We start from the raw sequence: 22926 nt of genomic DNA, 5'->3' as shown, positions 1-22926 counted from the left end.
GCCCGCAATATCGCTTCCGTTACTCTCCAGTTGGGTCACATTTAAATTAATGCCTCGCTACAACGCAGTGGCAGAAAATAATCGCGAGCGAAAGTCTCCGAGAACATGGCTTTGCTAGCGGGATATTCAGAAAGCAAGCGTGTGTCACGGACGCATCTGAACATCGATGTTTGGCTGGGTATATTCGGCGCTTTCTCCTGAGATGACTGCGCTAATGACCAAACATCCCGCTATCAAATTGCCCGCAATATCGCTTCCGTTACTCTCCAGTTGGGTCACATTTAAATTAATGCCTCGCTACAACGCAGTGGCAGAAAATAATCGCGAGCGAAAGTCTCCGAGAACATGGCTTTGCTAGCGGGATATTCAGAAAGCAAGCGTGTGTCACGGACGCATCTGAACATCGATGTTTGGCTGGGTATATTCGGCGCTTTCTCCTGAGATGACTGCGCTAATGACCAAACATCCCGCTATCAAATGGCCCGCAATATCGCTTCCGTTACTCTCCAGTTGGGTCACATTTAAATTAATGCCTCGCTACAACGCAGTGGCAGAAAATAATCGCGAGCGAAAGTCTCCGAGAACATGGCTTTGCTAGCGGGATATTCAGAAAGCAAGCGTGTGTCACGGACGCATCTGAACATCGATGTTTGGCTGGGTATATTCGGCGCTTTCTCCTGAGATGACTGCGCTAATGACCAAACATCCCGCTATCAAATTGCCCGCAATATCGCTTCCGTTACTCTCCAGTTGGGTCACATTTAAATTAATGCCTCGCTACAACGCAGTGGCAGAAAATAATCGCGAGCGAAAGTCTCCGAGAACATGGCTTTGCTAGCGGGATATTCAGAAAGCAAGCGTGTGTCACGGACGCATCTGAACATCGATGTTTGGCTGGGTATATTCGGCGCTTTCTCCTGAGATGACTGCGCTAATGACCAAACATCCCGCTATCAAATTGCCCGCAATATCGCTTCCGTTACTCTCCAGTTGGGTCACATTTAAATTAATGCCTCGCTACAACGCAGTGGCAGAAAATAATCGCGAGCGAAAGTCTCCGAGAACATGGCTTTGCTAGCGGGATATTCAGAAAGCAAGCGTGTGTCACGGACGCATCTGAACATCGATGTTTGGCTGGGTATATTCGGCGCTTTCTCCTGAGATGACTGCGCTAATGACCAAACATCCCGCTATCAAATTGCCCGCAATATCGCTTCCGTTACTCTCCAGTTGGGTCACATTTAAATTAATGCCTCGCTACAACGCAGTGGCAGAAAATAATCGCGAGCGAAAGTCTCCGAGAACATGGCTTTGCTAGCGGGATATTCAGAAAGCAAGCGTGTGTCACGGACGCATCTGAACATCGATGTTTGGCTGGGTATATTCGGCGCTTTCTCCTGAGATGACTGCGCTAATGACCAAACATCCCGCTATCAAATGGCCCGCAATATCGCTTCCGTTACTCTCCAGTTGGGTCACATTTAAATTAATGCCTCGCTACAACGCAGTGGCAGAAAATAATCGCGAGCGAAAGTCTCCGAGAACATGGCTTTGCTAGCGGGATATTCAGAAAGCAAGCGTGTGTCACGGACGCATCTGAACATCGATGTTTGGCTGGGTATATTCGGCGCTTTCTCCTGAGATGACTGCGCTAATGACCAAACATCCCGCTATCAAATTGCCCGCAATATCGCTTCCGTTACTCTCCAGTTGGGTCACATTTAAATTAATGCCTCGCTACAACGCAGTGGCAGAAAATAATCGCGAGCGAAAGTCTCCGAGAACATGGCTTTGCTAGCGGGATATTCAGAAAGCAAGCGTGTGTCACGGACGCATCTGAACATCGATGTTTGGCTGGGTATATTCGGCGCTTTCTCCTGAGATGACTGCGCTAATGACCAAACATCCCGCTATCAAATGGCCCGCAATATCGCTTCCGTTACTCTCCAGTTGGGTCACATTTAAATTAATGCCTCGCTACAACGCAGTGGCAGAAAATAATCGCGAGCGAAAGTCTCCGAGAACATGGCTTTGCTAGCGGGATATTCAGAAAGCAAGCGTGTGTCACGGACGCATCTGAACATCGATGTTTGGCTGGGTATATTCGGCGCTTTCTCCTGAGATGACTGCGCTAATGACCAAACATCCCGCTATCAAATTGCCCGCAATATCGCTTCCGTTACTCTCCAGTTGGGTCACATTTAAATTAATGCCTCGCTACAACGCAGTGGCAGAAAATAATCGCGAGCGAAAGTCTCCGAGAACATGGCTTTGCTAGCGGGATATTCAGAAAGCAAGCGTGTGTCACGGACGCATCTGAACATCGATGTTTGGCTGGGTATATTCGGCGCTTTCTCCTGAGATGACTGCGCTAATGACCAAACATCCCGCTATCAAATGGCCCGCAATATCGCTTCCGTTACTCTCCAGTTGGGTCACATTTAAATTAATGCCTCGCTACAACGCAGTGGCAGAAAATAATCGCGAGCGAAAGTCTCCGAGAACATGGCTTTGCTAGCGGGATATTCAGAAAGCAAGCGTGTGTCACGGACGCATCTGAACATCGATGTTTGGCTGGGTATATTCGGCGCTTTCTCCTGAGATGACTGCGCTAATGACCAAACATCCCGCTATCAAATGGCCCGCAATATCGCTTCCGTTACTCTCCAGTTGGGTCACATTTAAATTAATGCCTCGCTACAACGCAGTGGCAGAAAATAATCGCGAGCGAAAGTCTCCGAGAACATGGCTTTGCTAGCGGGATATTCAGAAAGCAAGCGTGTGTCACGGACGCATCTGAACATCGATGTTTGGCTGGGTATATTCGGCGCTTTCTCCTGAGATGACTGCGCTAATGACCAAACATCCCGCTATCAAATTGCCCGCAATATCGCTTCCGTTACTCTCCAGTTGGGTCACATTTAAATTAATGCCTCGCTACAACGCAGTGGCAGAAAATAATCGCGAGCGAAAGTCTCCGAGAACATGGCTTTGCTAGCGGGATATTCAGAAAGCAAGCGTGTGTCACGGACGCATCTGAACATCGATGTTTGGCTGGGTATATTCGGCGCTTTCTCCTGAGATGACTGCGCTAATGACCAAACATCCCGCTATCAAATTGCCCGCAATATCGCTTCCGTTACTCTCCAGTTGGGTCACATTTAAATTAATGCCTCGCTACAACGCAGTGGCAGAAAATAATCGCGAGCGAAAGTCTCCGAGAACATGGCTTTGCTAGCGGGATATTCAGAAAGCAAGCGTGTGTCACGGACGCATCTGAACATCGATGTTTGGCTGGGTATATTCGGCGCTTTCTCCTGAGATGACTGCGCTAATGACCAAACATCCCGCTATCAAATTGCCCGCAATATCGCTTCCGTTACTCTCCAGTTGGGTCACATTTAAATTAATGCCTCGCTACAACGCAGTGGCAGAAAATAATCGCGAGCGAAAGTCTCCGAGAACATGGCTTTGCTAGCGGGATATTCAGAAAGCAAGCGTGTGTCACGGACGCATCTGAACATCGATGTTTGGCTGGGTATATTCGGCGCTTTCTCCTGAGATGACTGCGCTAATGACCAAACATCCCGCTATCAAATTGCCCGCAATATCGCTTCCGTTACTCTCCAGTTGGGTCACATTTAAATTAATGCCTCGCTACAACGCAGTGGCAGAAAATAATCGCGAGCGAAAGTCTCCGAGAACATGGCTTTGCTAGCGGGATATTCAGAAAGCAAGCGTGTGTCACGGACGCATCTGAACATCGATGTTTGGCTGGGTATATTCGGCGCTTTCTCCTGAGATGACTGCGCTAATGACCAAACATCCCGCTATCAAATGGCCCGCAATATCGCTTCCGTTACTCTCCAGTTGGGTCACATTTAAATCAATGCCTCGCTACAACGCAGTGGCAGAAAATAATCGCGAGCGAAAGTCTCCGAGAACATGGCTTTGCTAGCGGGATATTCAGAAAGCAAGCGTGTGTCACGGACGCATCTGAACATCGATGTTTGGCTGGGTATATTCGGCGCTTTCTCCTGAGATGACTGCGCTAATGACCAAACATCCCGCTATCAAATGGCCCGCAATATCGCTTCCGTTACTCTCCAGTTGGGTCACATTTAAATTAATGCCTCGCTACAACGCAGTGGCAGAAAATAATCGCGAGCGAAAGTCTCCGAGAACATGGCTTTGCTAGCGGGATATTCAGAAAGCAAGCGTGTGTCACGGACGCATCTGAACATCGATGTTTGGCTGGGTATATTCGGCGCTTTCTCCTGAGATGACTGCGCTAATGACCAAACATCCCGCTATCAAATGGCCCGCAATATCGCTTCCGTTACTCTCCAGTTGGGTCACATTTAAATTAATGCCTCGCTACAACGCAGTGGCAGAAAATAATCGCGAGCGAAAGTCTCCGAGAACATGGCTTTGCTAGCGGGATATTCAGAAAGCAAGCGTGTGTCACGGACGCATCTGAACATCGATGTTTGGCTGGGTATATTCGGCGCTTTCTCCTGAGATGACTGCGCTAATGACCAAACATCCCGCTATCAAATTGCCCGCAATATCGCTTCCGTTACTCTCCAGTTGGGTCACATTTAAATTAATGCCTCGCTACAACGCAGTGGCAGAAAATAATCGCGAGCGAAAGTCTCCGAGAACATGGCTTTGCTAGCGGGATATTCAGAAAGCAAGCGTGTGTCACGGACGCATCTGAACATCGATGTTTGGCTGGGTATATTCGGCGCTTTCTCCTGAGATGACTGCGCTAATGACCAAACATCCCGCTATCAAATGGCCCGCAATATCGCTTCCGTTACTCTCCAGTTGGGTCACATTTAAATCAATGCCTCGCTACAACGCAGTGGCAGAAAATAATCGCGAGCGAAAGTCTCCGAGAACATGGCTTTGCTAGCGGGATATTCAGAAAGCAAGCGTGTGTCACGGACGCATCTGAACATCGATGTTTGGCTGGGTATATTCGGCGCTTTCTCCTGAGATGACTGCGCTAATGACCAAACATCCCGCTATCAAATGGCCCGCAATATCGCTTCCGTTACTCTCCAGTTGGGTCACATTTAAATTAATGCCTCGCTACAACGCAGTGGCAGAAAATAATCGCGAGCGAAAGTCTCCGAGAACATGGCTTTGCTAGCGGGATATTCAGAAAGCAAGCGTGTGTCACGGACGCATCTGAACATCGATGTTTGGCTGGGTATATTCGGCGCTTTCTCCTGAGATGACTGCGCTAATGACCAAACATCCCGCTATCAAATGGCCCGCAATATCGCTTCCGTTACTCTCCAGTTGGGTCACATTTAAATCAATGCCTCGCTACAACGCAGTGGCAGAAAATAATCGCGAGCGAAAGTCTCCGAGAACATGGCTTTGCTAGCGGGATATTCAGAAAGCAAGCGTGTGTCACGGACGCATCTGAACATCGATGTTTGGCTGGGTATATTCGGCGCTTTCTCCTGAGATGACTGCGCTAATGACCAAACATCCCGCTATCAAATGGCCCGCAATATCGCTTCCGTTACTCTCCAGTTGGGTCACATTTAAATCAATGCCTCGCTACAACGCAGTGGCAGAAAATAATCGCGAGCGAAAGTCTCCGAGAACATGGCTTTGCTAGCGGGATATTCAGAAAGCAAGCGTGTGTCACGGACGCATCTGAACATCGATGTTTGGCTGGGTATATTCGGCGCTTTCTCCTGAGATGACTGCGCTAATGACCAAACATCCCGCTATCAAATGGCCCGCAATATCGCTTCCGTTACTCTCCAGTTGGGTCACATTTAAATCAATGCCTCGCTACAACGCAGTGGCAGAAAATAATCGCGAGCGAAAGTCTCCGAGAACATGGCTTTGCTAGCGGGATATTCAGAAAGCAAGCGTGTGTCACGGACGCATCTGAACATCGATGTTTGGCTGGGTATATTCGGCGCTTTCTCCTGAGATGACTGCGCTAATGACCAAACATCCCGCTATCAAATGGCCCGCAATATCGCTTCCGTTACTCTCCAGTTGGGTCACATTTAAATTAATGCCTCGCTACAACGCAGTGGCAGAAAATAATCGCGAGCGAAAGTCTCCGAGAACATGGCTTTGCTAGCGGGATATTCAGAAAGCAAGCGTGTGTCACGGACGCATCTGAACATCGATGTTTGGCTGGGTATATTCGGCGCTTTCTCCTGAGATGACTGCGCTAATGACCAAACATCCCGCTATCAAATGGCCCGCAATATCGCTTCCGTTACTCTCCAGTTGGGTCACATTTAAATCAATGCCTCGCTACAACGCAGTGGCAGAAAATAATCGCGAGCGAAAGTCTCCGAGAACATGGCTTTGCTAGCGGGATATTCAGAAAGCAAGCGTGTGTCACGGACGCATCTGAACATCGATGTTTGGCTGGGTATATTCGGCGCTTTCTCCTGAGATGACTGCGCTAATGACCAAACATCCCGCTATCAAATTGCCCGCAATATCGCTTCCGTTACTCTCCAGTTGGGTCACATTTAAATTAATGCCTCGCTACAACGCAGTGGCAGAAAATAATCGCGAGCGAAAGTCTCCGAGAACATGGCTTTGCTAGCGGGATATTCAGAAAGCAAGCGTGTGTCACGGACGCATCTGAACATCGATGTTTGGCTGGGTATATTCGGCGCTTTCTCCTGAGATGACTGCGCTAATGACCAAACATCCCGCTATCAAATTGCCCGCAATATCGCTTCCGTTACTCTCCAGTTGGGTCACATTTAAATTAATGCCTCGCTACAACGCAGTGGCAGAAAATAATCGCGAGCGAAAGTCTCCGAGAACATGGCTTTGCTAGCGGGATATTCAGAAAGCAAGCGTGTGTCACGGACGCATCTGAACATCGATGTTTGGCTGGGTATATTCGGCGCTTTCTCCTGAGATGACTGCGCTAATGACCAAACATCCCGCTATCAAATTGCCCGCAATATCGCTTCCGTTACTCTCCAGTTGGGTCACATTTAAATTAATGCCTCGCTACAACGCAGTGGCAGAAAATAATCGCGAGCGAAAGTCTCCGAGAACATGGCTTTGCTAGCGGGATATTCAGAAAGCAAGCGTGTGTCACGGACGCATCTGAACATCGATGTTTGGCTGGGTATATTCGGCGCTTTCTCCTGAGATGACTGCGCTAATGACCAAACATCCCGCTATCAAATTGCCCGCAATATCGCTTCCGTTACTCTCCAGTTGGGTCACATTTAAATTAATGCCTCGCTACAACGCAGTGGCAGAAAATAATCGCGAGCGAAAGTCTCCGAGAACATGGCTTTGCTAGCGGGATATTCAGAAAGCAAGCGTGTGTCACGGACGCATCTGAACATCGATGTTTGGCTGGGTATATTCGGCGCTTTCTCCTGAGATGACTGCGCTAATGACCAAACATCCCGCTATCAAATTGCCCGCAATATCGCTTCCGTTACTCTCCAGTTGGGTCACATTTAAATTAATGCCTCGCTACAACGCAGTGGCAGAAAATAATCGCGAGCGAAAGTCTCCGAGAACATGGCTTTGCTAGCGGGATATTCAGAAAGCAAGCGTGTGTCACGGACGCATCTGAACATCGATGTTTGGCTGGGTATATTCGGCGCTTTCTCCTGAGATGACTGCGCTAATGACCAAACATCCCGCTATCAAATTGCCCGCAATATCGCTTCCGTTACTCTCCAGTTGGGTCACATTTAAATTAATGCCTCGCTACAACGCAGTGGCAGAAAATAATCGCGAGCGAAAGTCTCCGAGAACATGGCTTTGCTAGCGGGATATTCAGAAAGCAAGCGTGTGTCACGGACGCATCTGAACATCGATGTTTGGCTGGGTATATTCGGCGCTTTCTCCTGAGATGACTGCGCTAATGACCAAACATCCCGCTATCAAATTGCCCGCAATATCGCTTCCGTTACTCTCCAGTTGGGTCACATTTAAATTAATGCCTCGCTACAACGCAGTGGCAGAAAATAATCGCGAGCGAAAGTCTCCGAGAACATGGCTTTGCTAGCGGGATATTCAGAAAGCAAGCGTGTGTCACGGACGCATCTGAACATCGATGTTTGGCTGGGTATATTCGGCGCTTTCTCCTGAGATGACTGCGCTAATGACCAAACATCCCGCTATCAAATTGCCCGCAATATCGCTTCCGTTACTCTCCAGTTGGGTCACATTTAAATTAATGCCTCGCTACAACGCAGTGGCAGAAAATAATCGCGAGCGAAAGTCTCCGAGAACATGGCTTTGCTAGCGGGATATTCAGAAAGCAAGCGTGTGTCACGGACGCATCTGAACATCGATGTTTGGCTGGGTATATTCGGCGCTTTCTCCTGAGATGACTGCGCTAATGACCAAACATCCCGCTATCAAATTGCCCGCAATATCGCTTCCGTTACTCTCCAGTTGGGTCACATTTAAATTAATGCCTCGCTACAACGCAGTGGCAGAAAATAATCGCGAGCGAAAGTCTCCGAGAACATGGCTTTGCTAGCGGGATATTCAGAAAGCAAGCGTGTGTCACGGACGCATCTGAACATCGATGTTTGGCTGGGTATATTCGGCGCTTTCTCCTGAGATGACTGCGCTAATGACCAAACATCCCGCTATCAAATTGCCCGCAATATCGCTTCCGTTACTCTCCAGTTGGGTCACATTTAAATTAATGCCTCGCTACAACGCAGTGGCAGAAAATAATCGCGAGCGAAAGTCTCCGAGAACATGGCTTTGCTAGCGGGATATTCAGAAAGCAAGCGTGTGTCACGGACGCATCTGAACATCGATGTTTGGCTGGGTATATTCGGCGCTTTCTCCTGAGATGACTGCGCTAATGACCAAACATCCCGCTATCAAATTGCCCGCAATATCGCTTCCGTTACTCTCCAGTTGGGTCACATTTAAATTAATGCCTCGCTACAACGCAGTGGCAGAAAATAATCGCGAGCGAAAGTCTCCGAGAACATGGCTTTGCTAGCGGGATATTCAGAAAGCAAGCGTGTGTCACGGACGCATCTGAACATCGATGTTTGGCTGGGTATATTCGGCGCTTTCTCCTGAGATGACTGCGCTAATGACCAAACATCCCGCTATCAAATTGCCCGCAATATCGCTTCCGTTACTCTCCAGTTGGGTCACATTTAAATTAATGCCTCGCTACAACGCAGTGGCAGAAAATAATCGCGAGCGAAAGTCTCCGAGAACATGGCTTTGCTAGCGGGATATTCAGAAAGCAAGCGTGTGTCACGGACGCATCTGAACATCGATGTTTGGCTGGGTATATTCGGCGCTTTCTCCTGAGATGACTGCGCTAATGACCAAACATCCCGCTATCAAATTGCCCGCAATATCGCTTCTGTTACTCTCCAGTTGGGTCACATTTAAATTAATGCCTCGCTACAACGCAGTGGCAGAAAATAATCGCGAGCGAAAGTCTCCGAGAACATGGCTTTGCTAGCGGGATATTCAGAAAGCAAGCGTGTGTCACGGACGCATCTGAACATCGATGTTTGGCTGGGTATATTCGGCGCTTTCTCCTGAGATGACTGCGCTAATGACCAAACATCCCGCTATCAAATTGCCCGCAATATCGCTTCTGTTACTCTCCAGTTGGGTCACATTTAAATTAATGCCTCGCTACAACGCAGTGGCAGAAAATAATCGCGAGCGAAAGTCTCCGAGAACATGGCTTTGCTAGCGTGATATTCAGAAAGCAAGCGTGTGTCACGGACGCATCTGAACATCGATGTTTGGCTGGGTATATTCGGCGCTTTCTCCTGAGATGACTGCGCTAATGACCAAACATCCCACTAGCAAATGATTAGAAATCTCACCTCGATTAATTTTCTATTTCTGAATCGAACGTTTTCAACAATGGAACATTAACAATAAAATTCAACAATGTTATTTTTTGTTGCGTTCTATCAATTAAAAAAAATAAAAATTTATGTATTTTTTGTGAATAAAAAATATTTTATTATTATTTTTAGAATATATTAATCTAACTGAAATTAATATTAATGTTAATTTCATATTAATATAATAAAAGTAATATTAATATTAATATTAAATTTTATTATAAAATAATTAAGGTGATTAACCATTCATTTTTAGGGAGGACTGTCCTCCTTTTGTAAGTTCTGTCCTTTCTCAAAAAGTGTCCTTTTACATGTCCTCCTTATTGATATTTGAAGACTAATTTGTAAATCTCCATGTTTGATTGATGCCGGGCCGATTTGTTGTGTGATGTGTTTGTATTTGTGTATTTATAATGTGATGTGTTTGTATTTGACATGACGGTTCATCAAGGCTCGGTACAGTGCAGGAAAATGCGATTATGAAACGCATGTGCTCTGCACAGGAGACCTTGAGAGAGTGCGCTGCATGCAATTATCTTTGTTTACTTTTTACATCAACACAACATGGCACATGCGCATGCAGTAGAGATTATTATAGTGTATTATTGTTACAATGAATAAAATGTTTTTTTTTATGTACAATATTTTTTAAATTTATTTGTGTCCTCCTTTTCATTGTAAAAAAGTTGTTTATTTTAAAATAATAGAAATCAAATGAACGATGCCACTAGTTGAATGTGTTTAGTAAGATTTAATCGGTTATTTATTCCTCGTTCAAGATTCGCTTCACGGCGAACACTCGAAACCCTTTCTGAATAGAGCGAAACGTTTTTTCTTGCATAAATATTAATTGAAATTAAATCAATGGGATCGGTATTAATTTTTAAAAAAATGTAAAATCTAATAATAAAACATTTTTTTTGTATTAACGAATAATATTATACACTTTATGTCCGATTACGAGCACTTTTTCAAGGCAAAGAAACGAAATAACAAGAAATTGTAGACCTTTATTTTAACTTTTTCTATAAATTCCATTTTCAAAAGTCCATTGATGAGGCCATAAAAATAATTAAAAATATTAATTTAAATGTTATAAATAAAATAATTAATTCGGAACATCATCGTTTGTCACTTTGACTATAAATCTCAATGTTCATGCCTATGTCAAATTAACGCCTGTAGTCTGTGTGATAGACCAAGACGAAAGATTTCTAAAACACAGAAAAATACATTAAAAATATACATTAATTTTTTCATTGAAAACTGTAAAAGTATAAACAAATAATATTGCAAATTAATGTAGAATCAGTTTTTAAAAAGGAATAAATTTAAAATATGTTCTTTTCATAAATAATTTTATTTTCGTCATAAGAGGGCGCTGTTTATTGTTTTGCAGAATTTTGCGGGAAGGTTATTTCGTGTGCATTATCGAACTGTTTATGATATGGTAGGATTGGTCAATTTAAATTATTGGTCTTTGATCAAAAACAATTTGATCACTTTTCATGCAGAGTGGCTACACTTACCACATGTGCTAATTAGAAGTTACCTCCATTGTCTGTACTAATTTTAATTTTTTCGTGTTTTATACACCATATTCATGTTGATAACTAAAAATATTTAAAGTAATCTGTGATAATTGTTTTTAGGTCTTCTTTTACAATGTTTTAAACAAATTGTCATGTTAAATCTGGACTTCAAGGCGGCCCATTCCATATTGGGGCCATGCTCAGTAATGTAGAATTCTAGCTAATGTGCTAAGTAAAAATAGTTAAGCCCTGGTCACAGTATGCGATTTCCAGCCGCGCGGGCGACTGCAACTGCGACGGCTGTTCTCATTAACTAGTAATCCCCCTCAAAAACTGGTGCGACTGCAACTACAACTAGAAACAAACAGTTTGTTCTACTTGTGCCAATTGCAAACGCGCATCCAATCAGCAAACGCCTTTGTGCCATGTCATATGGTGACAACATTGAAAATAGTTCATCCTCATGGTGGTTAGTTAGAGGATTTATACTTTTACAGAATCGAGATTGATTGAGCTTATTCGGACTCACGAATACCTGTGGGATTTTAATTCTTCATTTTATCACTTGCGCGGCTGGAAATCACATAGTGTGACCAGGGCTTTAGTGACATTTTTTCTTTTATATTATTACTGTCAATGCTACTCACATGTAAGATGACTGCATTGTGCTGAATTAAAATTATGGTTGCAATGAATGAATAGTTATATTTATGCTTACCATTTTAAATGCAATTAGTCTGACTGCACTGAATCAGAATATTACTCAAAGATGTTTGGAACAATTCCTTACTCTCTGTGTTAACCCTAGAACACAAAGCGTTGTCATTTTTATGACACGAGTTTGTCGATTCTTATTTTTCTCTTTGTTTTGCACTATCTTGCTGTCATTTTTGGTCCTTTCTTACACTGTTGCTGGGATTGTCACAACAAGTGCAGATTTTTGGAATTGTTTGTAGAATATTGAAACTATTGTCGTCAATTTTATGAAGCTTTGTGACAATGTGATGCCTAGAATAAGAATGGTTATATTTATATTTTGTTTGTATATGAATTTTTTCTTTATGTGGCATAATTCATGTAAATTCTTTTTTTATTCTTTAATTTGTTTTCTCTGTCTGCTTCAGAAAATCCATATATACAAATTTCTCCAAAATAATTATTAGAGAAAAAATAATAATTGCTGCTCTGTGCAACCTGCTAGTCAATCATCTTGTTTCATTCCAAGCAGAAATATTATTCATTTTATTCAGTTACTGTTGGACAGCAAAAGAAATGAAGAGAAATGACCTTATAGACACGATTGCACCTCTTCATAGAAAATGTTTTACAGAAAAATCTTGCCATTCCCAGAGAGAATCCAACGTCTGAGAATGAAACGACAATTTGTCACATCTACCATATGAAAAACAATTTTACTGCTAGATATTGCGTCCAATGCAATCACATATACAGCAAGGAACATCATTCTAATCAGTGTGTTAATTCCTGCAAATAAATTTTATAATTTTAATTCAGTGTCTGAAATTGTATCAAATCTAGTATATTACATTATATATTCATTATATAGCTGTCAGTCAGTATTCTGACATGAAACTAATCACTAAAAATTAACAACTGTAAAATTCACAAAGCTTTGTATTCTTATACTAATGATTTATTCTTTGTGATCTAAGGTTAATTCAGCTACCTTTCTTAGCATTATATGTTACTGAACATGATCTAGTTCTATACCCATCTCTCAGGAAAATTTAGCATCTAAATATTCTCTAACTGGAAGACTTGGACACATGAAATTGTATCCTAGAGTTTTAAGGCCATTCTCTGCATCAAATAAGGATTTCATAGTCACTCTATACATCAAATAATGTTTCTTGACTATTATTGTTACTTCTATATGAGAAAAGATCCTATCTGTAATAATTTATCTTTAATTCATATTTCTTTTATAACTCTTTTTTAGATTATTGGAAGTAGAAAATAAATAAAAATGCAAGAACAAACTGAAACATCAGAAAAGTCTTTAAATTTGAGCCATTCAATAGCTGCTCCAGGTAATAAATTTTCATTTATTACACCAAATTAAATATATTTTTGATTAATAAAATAATTTTGTTAGTAGGTTTAAAAACAATAGAATTAAATGATTATAAAGCTGGAATGTCTGGCTTAGATAAGGAACAAATTAATAGGATAATTTATAATGCTTCAAAAGGATCACCATATTTTCTGTATCAAGAGAAACGTCAACAAAGAATTGACAAAAAAGTGCAAGAGATGAAATCATACTTAAATACGGTAACAGAGATTCAGAAAAAAACTGCAAAATACAAAGCAAGTTGATTTAAATTTAAAACTAATATTTTAAAAATTAATAATAAATTTAATTATGTTTTTATCAATATATATGATTTCAGATGGATATATTAGCAAAGAAATTAGAAAAAGAATGTGATTTGAGTCATGTTATAGTTCATTTTGATATGGATGCATTTTATGCTGCCGTAGAAATGCGAGATAATCCAGAATTCAGAGATAAACCAATAGCTGTTGGATCAAATTATATGCTGGTATTATTAAATTATATATATATATATATATATATATATATATATATATATATTAAATTTGCCCCATTTTAAGATTTTTAATGTTAGAATTTTATTTTATTTATTTCTTTTATAGTCCACTTCTAATATATTGCCAGGAAATTTGGTGTTAGAGCTGCAATGCCTGGTTTTATTGCCAAGAAACTTTGTCATGATTTAATCATTATCCCTCCAAATTTTGAAAAATATAACAAAGTTAGTCAAGATGTATTTACAATCTTAAAATTGTATGACCCAGATTTTCTTCCAATGAGTTTAGACGAAGCTTATGTTGATATAACTGATTATCTATATAAACATTATAAGTCATCACTTAATCAGAAAATTAGAGAAGAATGGTGTTGGAATGATGCTGAAGAATCAGTTTGTATTGCTGAAACTGTGGATAAAATTATTAACGAAATAAGACAGAAAATATTTGAAAGTACACAGCTAACAGTAAGTGCAGGTAAGCAATAATTTTACTTACTTCCCTGGATGTTTTGTATGACACAAGAAAAGTATGGTTCTCAGTCAAAAAAAAACCCTCCAAGATTTTTACATTTTTGGACTTGACAAAAATAAACATTTGTAACAGATGGTGCCCCACACACAATTTTAACTTTATTGATGGGAAAGTTATGCATTTCGTTGCTGGAATTTTTTATCTTTGATATACTCTCCATCAATAAGGGTGTATTAGGCAATGAATTCTAATAAAGACACAGTTTAATTAAATTAAATAAATACATAATTTGTTAGAGGTCTGATATAATTTTCTATTTAAATAAAGAACTAGTAATTTACATTGAATGACTGTAATGGGTCACATGAAGAATATAATAAGAAATGAAGCAATTAAAACATTTTCACAGTTTATTTGCAATTTAATTAACTTAAAAATTAATAATTAAATCAGTCAGATGATACAATAAGTCATCAAGTTTATACTTCATGACATACTTGATTCTTTTTCAGTCTTATCATGTTTCATTCAGCACCATATTAAATAAGTAATTGAGATGATACTAAAAAATAAAGATTGATATAACATAAGACTAGACAAATCATCTTTTTAATGTCATTAATATCTGAATTTACAAATCTGTATTGATGACATTTCACTCCTATGTCTGTAGAAAGATCTTTATTTTTATAGACTAATTTATTTTTTATGTATGAATGTTATTTAGGTTATGTATAAAAACATACTAAAAAATATTTTTAATTCATTCAATTTTCTTTTACCTGATCTGGGTAAGTGCCCAGATGGTTAGATACATGCCCATAGGATGTTTTCAGACAACAAGCAGATTTCATCTGGAAACTATCTGGGTGTTTCCCTATATTGAGAATTATCTCCTTTCCCAGCTGAAAGTGAACATTCTTTGGAGTCCAGTGCAATAGATAACATGTGGAGAAAAATTATTGTCCTTTGTTTATTGTGACATAAATGGAATAGGCAAATGTGAGTCAACTATTTGGTGGAAAAAGGATTGCTTCTTGGAGCTTTTTATATACTTTTTGAGGAACTTAAAACAGATGAATAACTACTCAGGTGTATTATATTGTTTGTCATTGGACAGCATGAAAAAATAGCAACTGTTTTGGTTTAATAAAGCATTTTGTATATGTTTTTATTAATTTTTTTATTATAAAAATTTTTAAATGAAAAACTTGTTTGACAATTTTAAACAACTTAGACCAATATAAAACGTATTGAAAATGCTCTTAACAAAGATAACACTGAAAAATGCTAATTTAGGAATGGGAGTCAGCTCAAAATTAGTTTTATGACTTGAACTTATACAATAACTTTCATAAATCAGCAAACTTGGTTTTTTGCTAATTTAATGAAAAGGTTATTGTATGAGTTCATGTCAGTGTTTTAATAGTTTTATACCATCTTAATTCATATGATGTCCTTCAAAAGTGTAATAATTTTTTATGGATAAAATAATTTTAAAATATTACAAATTGAAGACTAAATATAAGTAAAAATTTGATAAAATATTAATTTATATAAATGAAACTCTTCATTTATACATTGTACATGTAGTGAAGACAGAATTGAAAGAATGTTTTAAATAAGAATTTTTATTCTCTGAATACTATTTATATAAAAAGTAATTACAATTTTTACAATGCTTAATTACAATAATTAAAATGTTGGTATCATGGAACTTATGGTGGGACACTTGTGACAAAACAGTGCTGTGGAGCATTCACATACACTAATCACAAGAGTCTAGACAACTAATTACATGGATCATGTAAATACACTCATTTTCTCCAGTATTCCATGAGTTTTTGACAAGGACAAATGTCCCTGCTGGGCCCACAAGCTGGTAGCAGAGAGATTGAGGTAGTTTTGTCATCTAGACAGATTTTACAATGCTTAATTACAATAATTAAAATGTCCATGTCGTATGAAAAGTCTCATGCTTTGCAATACATTGCTACTCTTCAGGCAACATCCAGTCCAGTTGCTTGCCTATCCAAGCAAACACCCAGATTATGTGAAAAGGTCCTCAGATTGTTTAAATATGATTCATTTTAATTAATAAATCACTACCAAAGATGATGGCAATAAGCTGTTAATTCATAATGAATTTATCTATGAATCTAAAGTTATATGTATTCTATGTATACACATGTATGGGATGATTGAAAAGTTGCACACACAAAAATATTAGCTTGTGTAAAATTATGTTAATTTTATTGTCTTCCATTACAAGCTTGCACACATTTTTACTATCGTCTGTATTTTCATACATTAACTTCACGAAATAAAATTGATTCCTAATACACACATTACTTTCAATCTCCCTGTATATATGTATAAATACTGTATATATAATTTGTATTTTTTATAAAATGTGTTAACACTTATACTTTAATGATGTAAATTAGGAATAGCACCAAATATGATGTTGGCTAAGATTTGCTCAGATAGAAACAAACCAAATGGTCAATATAGAATTCCTCCTAACAAAGAAGAAAGGAAAAAGTTTATATCAAAACTCCCAATAAGAAAAGTATGTAATATTTTATTATTATTAATAATTTAATTAATTAATTAAAGGAATTTAAACATTGAAATATATTTAAGATATCTGGAATTGGTCCAGTTCAAGAACAGATGCTTAGTTCACTTGGAATTAAGACTTGCCAGGATCTGTGGGAAAATAAGGATATTATATCACTTCTGTTTACACCTACTTCTGTTCATTTTTATTTGAGGGTAGCCTTAGGACTAGGACATACTCATCTGAAATGGTGTGTACTATATTTTTGATATTTTTGTAAACTAAATTATTTTAAATTGTTTCTTTCTTTTTTTTCTAGTGATAGTCAAAGAAAAAGTTTGGGAGTTGAAGAAACATTTTCATCTATAAGTGATCCAGAAGATCTTTATCAAAAATGTCACGAATTATGTAAAGAATTATGTAGTGACATAACCAGCCGAAATATCAAGGTATGCTCTTAATATACTAGACTCTTGAATTTATGACCTATTTATAAATACTGCCATTAAAGGAGTTATTTATTTCCCAAAAGTTTGATATAAATTGGGCTTACCAGGAATGGTCTTGTACTGTAATTCAAAATTTTGAAACCAGACTGATTCTATTTAATAGAAGATTGAATGCTGGTTTCAAAAATGTTCTGTTTACCTCAAAACCTTCTCCATAGTTTTCAAGATGTTGGCAACTAAAATTGATGATTCATGCAAGAAAACACTAAAAACTGCCTTCCTATAATATGTCCTCTGTAGCCAAGTGGCTAACCACTCTGCTACAGAGGATAAGCTGTGGGGAAGCAATATTTTGGTCTTTTCTTACATGCATTGTCAATTCTAAATGCCAATATTTTGAAAATGATGGGAATATTGAAGTAATTAGGCAATTTTGGAATCAGTATTCAATTCTCTGTTAAATAGAACTGGTCCAGTTTCAAAGTTTTTTGTTGTGTTACAAAACCTTTTCTTGTTAGATTCCTGGAAATAGTTTTAAGTGTATAATAATATACAGAATTGATCAATATAAATATCAATTCTATAGATAAATGTGGTATTTCATGATATCATAATAGAAACTTTATGACACTAGATGAACAAGTAGTTAATATTAATTATTATGCCTTTGTGTCCTTTTTTAACTTAATTTAAAATTTATTTTGTATACTAGTACTTTCTATATATTAACAGGACTTATTATACTGGAAAATATGGATGCAGATATTTAGTCTTACAGATCAAAAATAATGTTCTTTATTTAGTTCACCTGAACACATACACTTTAAACTTGTGTTTCGGACTTGTTCGTCCCTCCTCAGCAGGCCTTTAAACGACACTTTCTACAATTAACAATAAAAAACATTTCTTGGTACAATTATAACTAAAATTAGTTAAAAACACAAAACATTTCCTGACAATAAATTAAAAATTCTTACAAATTCTGTATTTCTGAACTTCTTTACATTTCCAATTAAACTCACAATCCACAGCAACCATACAATTTGACACATTTATGGCAATTTGACATGTATGGTTGCTGTGGATCGTGAGTTTAATTGGAAATGTAAAGAACTTCAGAAATACAGAATTTGTAAGAATTTTTAATTTATTGTCAGGAAATGTTTTGTGTTTTTAACTAATTTTAGTTATAATTGTACCAAGAAATGTTTTTTATTGTTAATTGTAGAAAGTGTCGTTTAAAGGCCTGCTGAAGAGGGACGAACAAGTCCGAAACACAAGTTTAAAGTGTATGTGTTCAGGTGAACTAAATAAAGAACATTATTTTTGACCTGTAAGACTAAATATCTGCATCCATATTTTCCAGTATAATAAGTCCTGTTAATATATAGAAAGTACTAGTATACAAAATAAATTTTAAATTAAGTAGTTAATATGTCTGTGATCTGAGTTCAAGTTTTGATCAGATCTTTAGAAATTTTATTATTATACCAGATACATTGGGCTCCATTCCTCATCACTCTGTTGTCATATTAGGATCCAAATTGTGATGAGCATGAAAATAATCTCTTAAGTACAGAACCTTTAGGACAAAGTTAAAAAACTTGTCATGAAAATGAAGATCTTTTGCATATTAAGATTACTGAGATAATACATTATTTCTTCCAGAATTAAAGAAAACATTTTAATTTTAAGTGTAAATTTTTAAATTTTAGGGCAAAATAATTGTGCTAAAAATCAAAACTGTAAATTTCGATGTACGTACCAGGAATATGACTTTAAATACTTATACTTCAGATTTTAATACTATATATTCATCAGTTAAGAAGTTATTACAATTAGAAATAGCAGCTTATCATCCAAAACCATTGAAATTAAGGTTAATGGGTAAGCCATTTTATGAAATTTTTTTTAGTGAAATAATAAATTAAATAATAATTATTTTGTGTTGATTTCAAATTGAAGAATAAACAACATAAGGTCTCTCTTTTTTTTGTCAAAAATTAGTCAATAAAAAGATTTAAAAAATAGGTCTTAAATTACTTAATCTTCAAGTTGAAAACAATACAATTTAGAATAAAGTGCAACACAGTTCTATGCTATCAATAATTCTTTTATAAATAGAATTTTAGTTGATGGATTCTTATTAAAACTTTTTTATTGACAGGTGTAAGAGTATGTAATGTAATCAATGAGAAATCAGATGATAAAGGTAGCCATTTGCAGCAGACAATTGTAAACACACTGAAAAATTTACAGAAAAAAACACACGAAATTAATTCAACTGTCCCATGTCCCATTTGCAACCAACTTCTGTCAACAGATAAAATTAATTTTCATTTAGATCAATGTTTACAAGATGAAAATGAATTTAATTTTAAAGATAGTTTTTCTCAATCAAAATTTGAAACACAGAAATGCAATGAAGAAATTACTGATAATGACAAACAGCTGATAAGGAACTTGAATGATAATATACACATTGAAAGTAATGATGAGGATATAGAAGGAGATTCTTCAGAAAATTTAGATGAAGTGATTAAAAATGAAGAACAGAACAATTATTCAAATCAGTTAAATAAGACCAATAATTGCAATACTGAAATATTTAAGGACAATGAGGATATAAATGAAATTGATAACCTGATGACTTGTCCAATTTGTGGATTTTACAAAGGTACAGGCTTTCAACAGTTAAATCAACATATAGATTTATGCTTGAATAAATCAACAGTGAGGGAATTAGTATCACAAACGATTTCTCAGTCAAGTGAAAAAAGGTAATTATTATTTTATTTAATTTTTCTTTATTGGCAACACAAAAATAGTTTTACAAAACATATATAGGAGATCCTCGTTAATTCAAACTCTGATAGTTCTAAATCCTATTAGTTCATAACTGTACTAATTGTTCCAGCCAGGGGTATAGAGATTTACATATTAAGGAATTAGGTTATTTTAAAATATGGCTACTTTGAAATCTGAGGTAAAAATTCTGTCCAAACTGTGATATGCAAATGCTAACTCATTCATTTAGGTTGAAAACTATAAAAGAACACTAGACTAAGAACGACTTTAATCTGGTCAACATGGCTTTGCTTTTTCATTAACACATTTTTGGGTGTCTCCTTGCCCATGGAATATCCTTTTTTCTCTTATCTCAATATAGCTGGGTTGAGGTTGCAAAATTGGGCTACAAGTAGCAGATTGATATATTTGGCTCTAGATTTGGACAACTTCTACTTTTTGGGCCACTTAAAAAATAATTTGGGCTATGTTTTAACAAATTCTACTTTGCTTTTGATAAAACCTATAAAACCCATCTCGCAACTTGTGAAGTTCTCAATGGACATGTACTGTTTACTGCAGTTTATTTATATTATTATTATTTAATGAAAATATCTTTCTGTATATTTAGCTTCCAGTTGCTTAGTAAATTACATCAGTTACATGGCATTTGGCATATTTTGCAGAAATATGTAAATCTTGGATAATTTAAAGTCATGATCGTTTTGTCCCTTGAATTTCAAGCTAACAAGGATTTCCTGTATTGGAAATGCATTTTGGACTCGTAATCCAAACAGCAAGAATAGATTACTAAAGTATTAATATTACAAAAATTATTTTTTTACTTGTTTTTAAATGGTATTTTAAAATATACATAGGCTGTTTTTTTCAAGCTCTGATGATCCATAAAAAAAGACAAGTGTAAATAACAAAATGAATTTATTACCAAAAGTAGGTACAAACATGGTTAATTTTCGACATAATCACTGTGAAGATTGAGACATTTGTCATACCTGTGGATGAGCATTTCCATCCCCTTGTCATAGAATGTTGCCACCAATGACTTGAGATGGGTCCTAATGTTTTATTGAAGATCGTCATTAGTCACGAACCTCTGCCATCCTAGCCATTTTTCCTGTTCGAGGCAGAGGTGAAAGTCACTCAGCACTAAATCGAGACTATATGCTGGATGTTTAAAGATGGTGGAGACTTTCACCCAGCTTAAAACTTATTAATATGTGAAAACTTCCACCTATTTCCTGGACTGAAAACATGGCTAGCAGGGCAGAGGTTTGAGACTAATGAACTAATGACGATCTTCAAAACAACTATGTTAAGGCCATCTCAATTCACTGACGGCAACATTCTATGACAAGGGGATGAAAAAGCTTGTCCACAGATATGACAAATTCCTCAATCTTCACAGTGATTATGCCGAAAAGTAACCATGTTTGTACCTAACTTTTGGTAATAAATTCATTTTTTTATTTACACTTGTCTTTGTTTTATGGACCATTGGAGCTTGAAAAAAAACTGCCCTCGTGCCCTCATACCTATAAGTGGATTTTCCAGCATATATACATTACATAACTTGATAATCTTGCTCTCAACAGAATCATTAATCAAAGACTGCACAGTTACCTATTTAATTTTAAATATATACTAGCAGATAAGCCCGGATTGCTCGGGCAAAAAGTAATGATAGTGAAGATTAAGATTATTACATTATAGCCGTTTTCACAGAATGCAAGAATTAGGTCCCACTCTTTCCAGACTAATTAGAGAATTTTTAGAGAGAGTCTAAAAATATATTCGATTTCCCGCAAAAAACTGCATCTGTTCCTGTAAATCTTGCACACTGTTTTCTCTTAACACTTCCATTGTTAAGGAATACACTTCTTTCATCCCCATGTGGTACCCTACTAAAATGCAGTTAAAAACAAAAAATTGCATCTAAAATAATATTGTAGAAGCTGAGTTTTTTAGGATAAGCCTTCGTTCTTTCCCTCACCCCGCGGGGGGAATTACCAAAAATCCCTTCTTAGTATGCATTCTTGTGGCATATCCTATTAAACACAGTCAAAAACACAAAAAACCGCCTCTAAAATAATACAATAGAAGTCGAGTTCTTCAGGGTAAGCCTTAATCATCTCCCTCGCCCTGTGGGGGAAAATTTCAAAAAATCCCTTCTTAGTGTATGTTCTTGTGATATACCCTAACTGTGTACCAAATTTCAACTTTCAACTCCTAACAGTTTGGGCTCTGCACTTATTATTATTATTATTATCAACTCGATTATATATAGATATAGTTTATTTATATTCCTTTCAGCAGTAGTTACTATTATGTTCTCTGCATACATAATAATGTCACAATGTAGTTATAGGAGCATATCATTGATATAGATAATTAGATAGAATTGAAGCCAATATCGACCCTTGCAGGATTCCTTATTGTACTTGTATTTAAAAATTGATTAATATATTAGAATAAAGAATTAAAATATTCAAATTTTATTCATTCCAGAAAGAAAATATCATCATCTCAAACATCACAATCACAAAAAAAGTTGAAAACAAATAACAATTGTAGAAAAATTAATGAATTTTTCTACAGTCAGTAAAATTGAATATGTAAGTAACAGTAGCAGATAGATACTAAAACTG

General features: G+C 37.4%; 1 protein-coding gene across 1 annotated transcript; it reads left to right on the top strand.

Moving 5' to 3' along the window:
* The first annotated feature begins 12362 nt into the window (after positions 1–12362).
* Positions 12363–22926, top strand: LOC136975415 (DNA polymerase kappa-like). The gene is given in 11 exon segments (XM_067270467.1): positions 12363–13461; positions 13527–13741; positions 13825–13977; positions 14093–14099; positions 14102–14464; positions 16909–17033; positions 17108–17274; positions 17344–17473; positions 19189–19360; positions 19641–20253; positions 22787–22926. Coding segments are annotated over 11 exon segments (2106 nt in total). The 5' UTR covers positions 12363–13397; the 3' UTR covers positions 22884–22926.

The sequence above is a fragment of the Centruroides vittatus genome, unplaced genomic scaffold, assembly GCF_030686945.1.
Source record: "Centruroides vittatus isolate TY-2023 unplaced genomic scaffold, ASM3068694v2 contig_371, whole genome shotgun sequence".
Lineage (NCBI taxonomy): Eukaryota > Metazoa > Arthropoda > Arachnida > Scorpiones > Buthidae > Centruroides > Centruroides vittatus.
The sequence above is the reverse complement of the archived record's forward strand: the minus strand, read 5'-3'. Positions and strand labels throughout refer to the sequence as shown.